Consider the following 12,007-nt stretch of genomic DNA (forward strand, 5'->3'; position numbering starts at 1 on the left):
AAACCTTGTCTTGGCATCATTTCATTTTTTAAAGTTTTAACTTAAATTTCAGTTCATAAACATACAGTGTAATATTAGTTTCAGGTGTGCAATATAGTAATTCAACACTTGGATATGACACTCTGTGCTCATCCAGGTAAGTGCAGCCCATAATCCCTATCACTTATTTCACCCATCCCCCCTCCCACCTTCCCTCTGGGTAACCAGCAGTGTGTTCTCTATAGGTAAGAGTCTGTTTCTGGATTTGTCTCTTTTCCCTTAGCTTGTTTTGTTTCTTAAATTCCACATATGAGTGAAATCATATGGTATAGGTCTCTCTCTTACTGACTTATTTTGCTTAGAATAATACACTCTAGCTCCATCCATACTGTTGCAAACGGCAAGATCTCATTCTATCTTATGGCTGTGTAATATTCCTCTGTGTGTGTGTGTATACACAGATACTTGGTCTATTTCCAAAATTTGGCTATTACAGATAATGCTGCTATAAACATAGAGGTGCATGTATCCCTCTGAATTAGTATTTTTATACCCTTTAGGTAAATACCTAGTAGTGTGATTGCTGGGTCACAAGATAGTTTTATTTTTAACTTTTTGAGGGACCTCAATATTGTTTTCCACAGTTGCTGGGCCTGTTTGCATTCCCATCAGTAGTCCATGAGGGTTGCTTTCTTTTCCACATACTTGCCAATTTGTTGCTTCCTGTGTTTTTGATTTTAGCCATTCTGACAGGTGTGAAGTGGTATCTCATTATAGCTTTGATTTGTATTTCCTTGATGATCAGTGATGTTGAGCATCTTTTCATATCCTGTGGTGCTCTGGGTGCTCTTCCTTCAGGCCAGTCACCTGCAGAGGCTGTCCTTTCCTGCTATGGGCAGTGTTTGATCTCTGGCCTGAATGTGGTAAGTTTTCACGGGGTTGGGTGGTTTGTTTTGGTCTGCTTGTGAAATGAAACCAGTCACCATATCCACTGGAACTGAGGCACTGCAGAACTCTCTGGTCAGGAGATGTGGTATGGACAAGGGTTTGTGCTAGTCTTCAGGGTGGAGGGACCACCACACTACAGCTAAGCTAAGTGTGACTAGAAAGAATGGTTCCATTAGAGCACCTAGGGGTGGGGCTTGGTGGAACCAAGTTAGGCAGCCAGTATTTTCCCACAGGTGGCTCTGTGTTTATGCTGAGGGGCAGGGGTGGGACATGGTGCTGGCCAGCTCCTTTTATTCTCAAGAGAGGCCTCTCCATGAATGCTGTCTCTCTGGGCTGCACTACAAGAAGAGAAAAAACCGGTGTCTGTCCACCCCGCTTCCCCCAACCCCGACCCCAGGCTGTTTGCCTGCCTTCTTTCCAAGAGAAGTGCAGTACCCTCTAGGCTCTATCCAGCCAAGCCTGCTGACCTTTAAAACTCCAGTCTTCAAACCCTGCTGGCTCCAAGAACTCACGAAATTTAGCCCCTCTTATTTTCCAAGCCAGCAGCCAGGGTTTGTTTCTTTCCTAAACCACATCTCCACACTTCCTACCTTTTTCAATGTGGCCCCTTCTCTGCCTTTAATTGTGGCATTTGTTTTGTCAGTCTTCAGTGTGATTTCTGGGGTATTTATTATAATTTGACAGTTATCTAGTTGTATTCATGGGATGAGGTAAGCCTAGGGCCCTCCTACTCCACCATCATCTTCCTGTCTCTGGCATCACTTCATTTTTTAATATACTAAGACTAAAAAGCTGGGAATACCCTGAGACTCTTGACCTTCTTTTTTTTTTCTTTTTATTAATTTTTTCATGAGAAAGAGAGAGAGACATAAGCAGAGGAAGCAGCAGGCTCCCTGTGGGGTGCCTGATGTGGGACTCTAATCATAGGACCCTAGGATCATGCCCTGAGCCGAAGGCAGACACTCAACCACTGAATCAACCAGGTGTCCTGACTCTTGACCCCTTTTTTTTTTTTTGACTCTTGACCTTTTTAAACATGGACAGAACGTCTCAGATTTAACATTCTAGTAGGTGAGAACTCTGAGAACAATACCCTATTAAGTATTTAATAATTAGTTATGTAATATATTAGCCCATTTCTTTTTGTTTTTTTTCCCCCCAAAATTATCTATTTATTTATTTAGAGAGAGCATGAGCAAGGGGAGAGGCAGAAGGAAAGGGAGAAAATCTCAAGCAGACTCCGTGCTGAGTATGCAGAGCCCAACATCAGGCTGAATCTCATGACATGAGACCATGACCTGAGCCAAAACCAAGAGTTGGACGCTTAACTGACTGACTGAGACATCCAGGTGCCCTAATATATTAGTCTATTTCTAAATAACAACTTTTATGCAAACTGACTTGCTTACATTCCTGGTTTCTTCTGCACATTTCACTTGAATGTGAAAAGCCTAAAATGAGTGTTTTGTAGTATCATGTAAAAACTTTCACCTTGGGATGCCTGGGTGGTTCAGATGGTTAAGTGTCTGCCTTCAGCTCAGGTTATGATCTCTGGGTCCTGGGATTGAGCCCCTAGGGCTCAGGGGGGAGCCTACTTCTCCCTCTGCCTCTGCCTCTCCCCCTGGCTCCTGCTGTCTCGACTGAATAAATAAAATCTTTAAAAAAACAAAACAGGGACACCTGGGTGGCTTAGCGGTTTAGCACCTGCATTCAGCCCAAGGTATGATCCTGGAGTCCCGGGATCGAGTCTCATGTTGGGCTCCCTGCATGGAACCTGCTTCTCTCTCTCTGCTTGTGTCTCTGCCTCTCTGTGTCTCTCATGAATAAATAAAATTAAAAAAAAACCCCTTTCATCTTCATCCTTTCTACTAACCCTTTCCAGAAAGTCTACATTAAAAGCTTCTTTCTTTTACTAGAACCACTTCCCATTCCATCTGAACCCATCATGCCTGTTGCTGGAAAAAAATCAATGGTCTAGGAACTCAGGCTCTGGCCACATCATCTTTTTCTTCTGTAAAAAGTCATTTTCAGCAATTGCTTAATTATACATTTGATTACATAATAATGGAGCTATAAATGAAGAGTTATAATTTTTGATATTATAATCTTGGATAAAGATTAGAATGATTTTGCTTCAGAAATGAGCAAATGTCCTTGTCATCAAGGACATAAATTTAACATTAATGAACTATTAACTGTATTATAGTGTTTGGAACACAACAAAATTTCCACAATTTGGGCATTTTCATTTAGATATGCACTGTATAGTCACATTCATGAGCCACAGATGACTGAACATAGGAGTTCTATAGTTAAGTCTATATCAAAATACTTGAGTTATTTGGGTAAGATCACTTAAAAAGGCAGTGTTTATCCACCTCTGATTTTATTTAAGATGGAGGGTATTAATTTGCAATAAGTAGGAAAATAGAAAAATTGCTTAAGGAACCAAAGTAAGAGTACAAGAAACTAAAATTCCTACTAAATGCTTGGTCTATAGATACACAAAGAAACAGTTTTCATATAAATTAAACCTCCATGATGTGCCAAAAGGAATAAAAAAGTTGAAAAGTAAATATTAAAATTCAGAAAATATGTTTTCCTTAGAAGATAAAGTCCCTGCTGAATTCAACTTTCTTCATAAAAATATGCATTTTTATAAATGCCAGAATCATTTCATGAAATAATGTGGAAAGTTATGGAAGTAATTCATTCTACACTGAATCCTGAGACCTTAAAGAATAGTTAATAAAATGAAACTATAATCATTTAAGGTTTTTATGATGACATGTATACAACAATCTGCTGTAATTATGAAAGAAGATGATAGGACAACATCTTCAGGTTCAAAATTCTTCTCCAGACTGTTTCTTAAAATAATTACAAATATAGCAATTTTGGTCTTAGACAGGAACTTCTATTGCTAGTCAATGAGTTCCTTCAGTTCTTTAAGAACCAACAGTCTTAAAATAATAGCTTTCAATGAAATTGTGGAGAGTTGACATGGGATACTTGATGTAGTTGCGGTTTTCCGCAGAAAAAACTTAAAAGAAAATAAGAGAAACTTAAAAGAAAATATAGAAGGATGCAGATGAGTAACAACAGGTCAATAATAAAATTATGCTTTTCAGGGAAACTTATTTTTTAAAGCAAAAAAATAAGAAAAAATGTCATGTTAATAGTCTTCTGGAATTCATGCCAATCTGGCCATATGTCCAAAATCACCCATAAAAACACATTTAAAAAGAGTACTCACCACTGAATTATTTCTGTGATTTGGGCTTCCCAATGTGCAACTGATTCTTTCTTGTCTGCTAGGTCTTTCACCTCTTCTTCTAACTGCTGGTTGCGCATACTTACATTTTCATACAAAGTGGTGAGCTGAAAAGCAGTTTTAAAGACACATGTGACTTTTAGGAACAGGAATACAAGGTATGCAAATACCTCTTGTTAAATCTGATAGCTCTCCATATTCCACTAAAAAATGCTTGCTTCCTGATTTCATATTATATGAAATCTGGTCACTGCATTTGGAAACATCAAATATTCTGAATTCTCCTCTGCCCTTGCTTTTCCTTTACCCCCTTACACCGAATTACTTCCATTTATGAACACTCTTCAGTTGTCTGAAAATTTCCCATGTTCTATTGGTGACAACATCTTTCTTCTTCTTTTTTTTTTTCTTGGTCTGTAAATGTCTCCATGTCATCCTCTTTTTTAAAAAATCTTACAAAGAATTTCAAGCATATACAAAAGTAGACAGTATAAATTAATTCCCATGAGCCCACAGCCAACGTCAATGTTGAATTATCACTTCAATGACAGTCATTTCACTTGCATTCTGTCTTCTTACCCCTTCCTCCTGAATTATTCTGAAGTGAATACCAGACATCTATAACTTTACCTATATGTATTTCTGTGTATGTGTCTAGCAAATAAGGCTCTTTCAAAATATAACAATATAATCACACTTAAAGAAATTTAATGAGTTTCCTTATATCATCACAAAGGTGGTAATTGATCAAATTCCCAGTTATCTCAGAACATCAAAAAGCTAAACAGTTTACGAAATTGAATCATGATATCTACAAGAAACCACAGCTTAATGGTTCCTGTATCTTTTAAGTCTCTTTTATCTTTAAGCTCTTAGTCCATTTGGGTCCCTATACTAGAATATCAGAGATTGGACACAAAACATTTATTTCTCACAGGCTGGAGGCTAGAGTCCAAGATTGAGGTGCCAGCACATTCAGTGTCTAGTGAAGTCTGCTCCTGGTTCACCGATGGCTGTTTTCTGGCTGTGTCCTCACAAGGTAGAAGGCATGAGGGGGCTCTTCAGAGTCACTTTCATAAGGATAATACTCCCACCATGAAGGCTCCACCTCACGACCTAATCACTTCCCAAAGGCAGCACCTCCTTACACAATCACATTGGGGGCGAGGTTTCAACACATGAATTTTGAAGGGACACAAACATTCTGTCCATAGCAATTCTGCTCCAGCACTTTTTTCTTATACTTTATTTGTTGAAGAAAATAGACTGTCCTATAGTCTGCTATAGTTTCAATTTCTGCTTTCATTTTTGAAAGACATTTTTTTTTTAAAATGATAGTCACACACACACACACAGAGAGAGAGAGAGAGAGAGAGAGAGAGAGAGAGAGGGAGAGAGAGGAAGAGACACAGGCAGAGGGAGAAGCAGGCTCCATGCACCGGGAGCCCGACGTGGGACTTGATCCCGAGGCTCCAGGATCACGCCCTGGGCCAAAGGCAGGCGCTAAACCGCTGCGCCACCCAGGGATCCCTGAAAGACATTTTTTGCCATATATAACACTCCAGGTTGGCAATTATTATCCTTCAGCACTTTGAAAATGTCATTCCTTTTTATTCCGTTTTGATTCCTTTATGGATTTCTTTTTTTTTTTTTTTTCTGGTGGGAAGTCAACTTTCAGTTTAACTTTTGCTCATTTGAATATAATGTGACTTTCTTCTCTAGCTGCTTTTAGGATTTTCTTTGGCTGCTGGTTTTTAGCAGTTTTTCTATGATGCCTCTAAGAAAGGATTTAATTTCTATTTATCACCTTTCTTGAATTTGGCATTTCTTGAATTTGTACCTAAATGCTTCTCATAGGTTTTGGAAAATTATGGGCCATTAATTCTTCAAATACTGCTTCTGCCACAGTCTTTCTGTCCTTTCCATCTGGGAGAACAAATATTTGTACATCAGATCTTTTTGTCACTTTGGTAGTAATTTGTCACACCCTTGGTCTTTGCCCTCTTTTAAGTATTTCCATCCTTTTTAATCTCTACCCATACTTTAGTTTGAAATTTTTTTACTTGTTCACTCTTTACTTCAGCTATTTTCAATCTGCTGTTAAAATCTTCCATTGAGTATTTTGGCTATTTTAGATTTTACTTCTACAAGTTCCATTTGACTCTTTTGCATATATTCTAGTTATATGCTGAAATTCTTCATGTCTTCCATTTACAATCATACAGTTATTTTAAAATTTAATATATGGAAATTCTGATGGGAATCCCTGTGGGCTTGCTTATACAGACTGTCTAGCTTTCTTTCATTTTTCTTTCTTTTGTTTTTGCTATTATATTTTTAGTCTTGGTTTTCGCTGATTTAGTTTTATCTCCTGGTATGAGTGGTAATTGTTTAATGTATACCACACATTTGTATAAAAATTTTAGAGGTAATCTGAGGCTCTGTAGAGTATCTTCCTCCAGGAAGTATTTACCTTTACTTCTGGCAGGCATTGGACTCAAGAGAGGTCAGGTACTGAGTTACTTGGAGGCTATGTATCAGTCAGTGAGAGGTTTCATCTCTTTCTGGTTCACTCTTATTCCTAAAATGTAGCCTTTCAATGAGTCCAACTGAGAGCTTGTATTCATCTCTCTAAACTTGTGAGACTGTGGAATACTGTGCTCAGCTTCCTGGATACTCAGCTACTGCTTTCATATCAGCAAGTGTCTCAGGAAGAAAAGCAACACTGAATGCAGAGCTCATCTCTTTGCACTCCTCTATAGGATCTTGGTCAGTGATGATGGCTGCCTTTTTATCTCTCCAATGCTTTCCTGCATATAAATGCTGTAGGAAATAGTCTTAGCATATTAAGATAGTTTTTACAGGAATCTAGCTCTTGGTGAGGTGGTGGGTATGATGTAAGCTAATCTGTCACAGAAGCAAAAGTTTCTGCTTGAGTAAGTTTTAAAAAACTAATAAAATATTTGCATTCAGTTTTTATCTCACAGTTATGGTTTTTCTGATAAATGGTTTTTCTGATAAAAGTTTTTTAAAACTTATAAAATATTTGCATTCAATTTTTATCTCACAGTTATGGTTTTTCTCACAGTTAATCTGCATTAGTTATTGCTATTCCTTTCTTGATTTGGGGGATGTTTTTAGAGATACTGTGTTCATTTCTTTTTGAGTACTCAACCTGAAGGAGGTGATTTTTTTCCTAGAAGAGCTATTTACAGGTTTGTGGGGATGAGGGGTCAGGTGATGGTTAATTGGTTAATTTTTGGTGTTAACCTGACTAGGCCTCAGGCTGCTAACACATGTGAACAAACATTCCTGAGTGAAGGTGTCTTTGGATAAGATCAACATCTGAATCAGGAGGCTGAGTAAAGCAGATTGCCCTCCCTAAGACAGTGGGCCCATCCAATTATCTAAAGGCCTGCAGAATAAAAAGGCTGACCCTAGTAAGATGAATAGTAGGGAGCTTCTCCTCCCTAAATGAATGTCCCTTCAAGCTGGAACATTGGTTTTTCCTGCTTTGGGACTGTTATTGAAACAGCAGCTCTTCCTGGGTCTAAAGTCCTCTGGATTTGGACTAAGACCACATAGGCTGTCCTGGGTCTCCAGACTGCAAACTATTGATCTTAGGACATGTAGCCTCCATCATCAGATGAGCAAATTCCTTACAATAAATGTCTTTATATATATGTATGTGTGAGTTTGTATGTGTGGGTGTATGTATACATGCATATGTGTCTATGTTTGGTTCAGTTTCTAATACAGGCCAAAATCATGTTCTACGTGAGGGGTCTGCAAACTTTCCAATGAAGAATTAGATGTACATAGTTTTGGCTTTGTGGGCCATGCATGATCTCTATCACATCTTGTCCTTCTTAGAAAAACTGACTTAAAAGTGTAAAAATTCTTCTTAGTTCGTGGGGCATAAAGAAACAGTCTGAGAGCTGGATCTGGCTAAAGGTCATCATGTGTCAACTTCTCCATCAAAACAGATGGAGGAATCTTCCTCATGAGCCAGGGTTTTCTCATGTATTTTTGGCCTGTACTTCTGTGAGAGATAGACAGTCTTGGCACAAGTCCCAATGCAGTTTTATTTCTTCCCCTCTACCAAAGGAGCACAGCTGTAATTCTGTTTAGCTTTATCTCCAACCTCACTGTCTTCCCAGAAGGCAATGGGGTCCAGAGAAGCTATCACTGCCAACATACACCCTTATCTGCTTATTGAGAATACGGGATTTAAGTTCTATATCCCAAGGTACGCCATATACCTCTGTTCTATAATTTACATAGAATAAAATTCATCCATTACAAGTGTATGATTCAATGATTTTCAATAAATTTAAACAGCTGTACAACAATCACCACAATCTGGTTTTGGTATACTTCCAACAGGAGAAATTTTTCCACTGCTGGTTTGCAGTCAATTCTGGCTCCCAACCTGAGTTCAGGCATTGCTGATTTGCTTTCTATTTCTATAGTTTTGCTTTTCTAAGAAATTTAATACCAATGAAGTCACAACAAGTAGTTTTTTTCTTTCCCTCATCACAATATTGAGGCTCAATCACAGTATTGCATCAATCAGAAAGTCACTCTTTTTTACAGCTGAGTAATACTCTATTCTATGGATAATAGTAAACTTTAGTTGCTCATTCACTAGCTAATGGGCATTGGTACTGTTTCCAGTTCTTTGCTCTTGTGAATAATGATGCTATGAACATTCATATACAAGTTTAAAAGGACTAGGTTTTCAGTTCTCTTATATAAATATCTGTAAGAATTTCTGGGTCATGTGGTAAATGTATGCTTAACTTTTTGAGAGCTTTTGAAACTATTTTCTAAAGTGGCTATACCACCACCTGACACTCCCACAAGTAGTATAGGAATTCCTATACTACTTCTGATTCCTCCACATCCTTGCCGATAGTTGGTATGGTCACTCTTATTGATTCTACTCATTCTTGAGAGTATACAGCAATATATGGCTTTAACTCACATTTTTCTAACGATACTGAACATCTTTTCACATGTTGGTCATTCACAGATCTTTCATGAAGTAACTACTCAAATTTCTCCTTATTTTTTCACTGAGTTGTTTGCATTTCTTATAATTGAATTTTAAGTTCTTTCTATATTTTGAGTATGTTTCTTATCAGGTCAATAATTTGCAAATGTTTCTCCGTCATCTGTGAATATCTTTTAGTTTTTTTAAATGTTATCTTTAAACTGTGATGAAGTACAGTTTATCGTTATGTTTCTCTCACGGGTTGTATAATTTCTATCTATGAATCTTTAACCCTAAATCATGAAGATTTTTCTCCTATGCTTATCTCTCATGTTTCATTTTATGATCCACTGAGTTAATGTTCTTATATGGCATAAAAATTTAAGATAACTTTTTTACACATGGATATCCAAATGTTCCAGCACCATTTGTTAAAAAGATTATCTTTTTTCCAGTGAACTGCCTTGGTACTTCTTCTTTTTTTTTTTTTTTTAATTTATTTGTTCATGAGAGACAGAGAGAGGCAGAGACATAGGCAGAGGGAGAAGCAGGCTTCCTGCAGGGAGCCCGATGTGGGACTCGTGGGACTCGATCCCCATCCCAGGACCCTGGGATCACGACCTGAGCTAAAGGCAGATGCTCAACCTCTGGGCCACCCAGATGCCCCTGCCTTGGGATTTCTGCTGAAAAATCAACTGGCCATTAATATGAGGGCTTATTTTTAGATCATTACTCTATGGTTCCATGATGCCAATACTACTAGTAAGTTTCAAAATACTGTCAGGTAAATCCTCTAATTTTTGTTGCACAAGGCTATTATATAGGTCTTTTGTATCCCCAAATAAATTTAAGGATAAACTTCTCTATTCCAACAAAAAGCCTACCAGGATTTTGACAGGGATTTCCCTGAGTTTATACACTGCAGGAGAATTGAGCTCCTATAACAATTCCTACTCTTTTGTCCCATTAACAGGGTACATCTCTCTCTCTGTTTAGATATTCCTTCATTTATCTCAGCAATGTTTTGTAGTGGTCTTCCTCTGGTTAATCCCCAGAGCTCCTAAATAGTTGTTTTTGACAACTGTGTCCACTTTGAAGTGTTCTTTTCTAGAGAAGATTCATTAATCTCTTCATTTTAGCATAAACAGAAGTCTACCAATTTTTTTGTAGATGCAATATCTTTGCTAATTCCTACATTATTTTTTATTATCTTTTGACAGTCCTTTTTGACAGCCCTTCTAACTAATTTGTGAGTGAGATCAGCTAGACATTTTCAGGAAGGAGAGGAAATGCAGATTTTGCATAGCCATGTTACAACAGTTAGAAATAGTTTTAAGTAGATTTGTTTGGTGTTAGTCAAAGAAATGCTAATCTTTTCATTATTATTGAAAAAGAGCATGGACTCTGGAGCCAGACTGCCTGTGGTCAAATTCTATTTGGCAACTTCCTGGTTATCTGATTAGGAAAGGAGCCTCATCCTCCTCTGCCTTGGTCTCCTCACCTATATAATGGCTAGAGTAACAGGGTACACCTCACAGAGTTTTTGTGAGGATTAAATGATTTACACAAAGTAACTCAGAAGAGGACTTGCACTTAACAAATTCTACCTAAGTATTAGTTCATTTTGCTTGTTTGGGAATGAGACGGTTTCACTATTTGTAACTTGACATATCTGGCTTATAGTAATGAATAGTACAGTATAATATAGAATATGGAAACATGCTCATGACATTTTAAATGAAAGGCATATTAGAAAATAGAATGCAAGTATAACTGCACCTATGTAATAATATATATACAAACAAAACCTGGAAAGGAACATATAAAACTAAATAATAGTTGTTTTGTAAAAAAAAAAAAAAAAAAAAAAAAAAAGTTGTTTTGTAGTGATGAGATCATGGGTAGCTTTTATTTATTTTTATAATTTTGCTTTTTTGTAAGATAATAACTTAAGAACAAGAAACAATACTTTTCCTTACTAGAAACCATTTCCTTTTACTCCCTAACATATATGGTTAATATATGTTTGCAAAAAAATTATCTTTTAATAAAAAGTAAAACTTAACAGGGGCACCTGGGTGGATCAGTTGGTTTAGCATTAGATTCTTGATTTCGGCTCAGATCATGATCTCAGGGTCATGAGATCGAGCCCTCCTTCCCAATCATGTTGGGCTCTGAGCTGGGTGTGGAACCTGTTTAAGATTCTCTGTCTTCCTCTCCTTCTGCCCCTTGCTCTCCTCATACTCCACTTGTATATGCTCTTTCTCTCTTTCTTAAAAGAAAAACTGAAACTTAACAGACTTCTAAAAAATATTAACAAACTTTTTTCCAATTTCTTTTTTGGAAAGGAAGCCCAAGGTGGGGCTTGATCTCACAACCCTGAGATCATGACCTGAATTAAAATCAAGAGCCTTACACTTAACTGACTGGGCCATCCAGGTGCCCCTTTTCAATTTCCTTTTAAATTTAAATTTTTGGAGTTTAAAAATGTGAATGTGAGAACCTATTCATAATATTAACATAAGTTTCAAAATAAACGTAATAGTTACTTTCTGGCTTCTATACCAGAAGTTCTGGTGAGAAGAAATTCTGCTTTGAATCTTCACTCAGGTTCTAGACAGAAGAGTTGGTATAGCAATGTTACGTAAAAGTATTCTTTGGTTATCCATCTTAGTGAAAACACACAGTTCAAACCAAACCAGAAAATGAATGAACAAAAAGAAACAGTAAAGATGCTCAGTTAAGGTAAACTGAGAGTGAAGCAGAAAGAGAAACAAAGGCTGAATAAAAAGAACAGAAACAGGGAAGAG

General features: G+C 37.3%; 1 protein-coding gene across 50 annotated transcripts in view; it reads right to left on the minus strand.

Annotated features, from left to right (window-relative positions):
- CDC42BPA (CDC42 binding protein kinase alpha) overlaps nucleotides 1–12,007 on the minus strand; it is a 320,030-nt gene that overhangs the window by 77,116 nt on the left and 230,907 nt on the right. For all 50 annotated transcript variants that reach the window (XR_011996311.1, XR_011996312.1, XR_011996310.1 and 47 more), the window contains one exon: nucleotides 4,184–4,308. Coding sequence is in view for 44 of the 50 variants with exons in the window: in XM_072732749.1 (XP_072588850.1) it covers nucleotides 4,184–4,308 (125 nt within the window). In the remaining 6 variants the exon portion in view is untranslated. The remainder of the gene's footprint in view (nucleotides 1–4,183; nucleotides 4,309–12,007) is intronic.

This window comes from Vulpes vulpes, chromosome 13, assembly GCF_048418805.1.
Source record: "Vulpes vulpes isolate BD-2025 chromosome 13, VulVul3, whole genome shotgun sequence".
NCBI lineage: Eukaryota > Metazoa > Chordata > Mammalia > Carnivora > Canidae > Vulpes > Vulpes vulpes.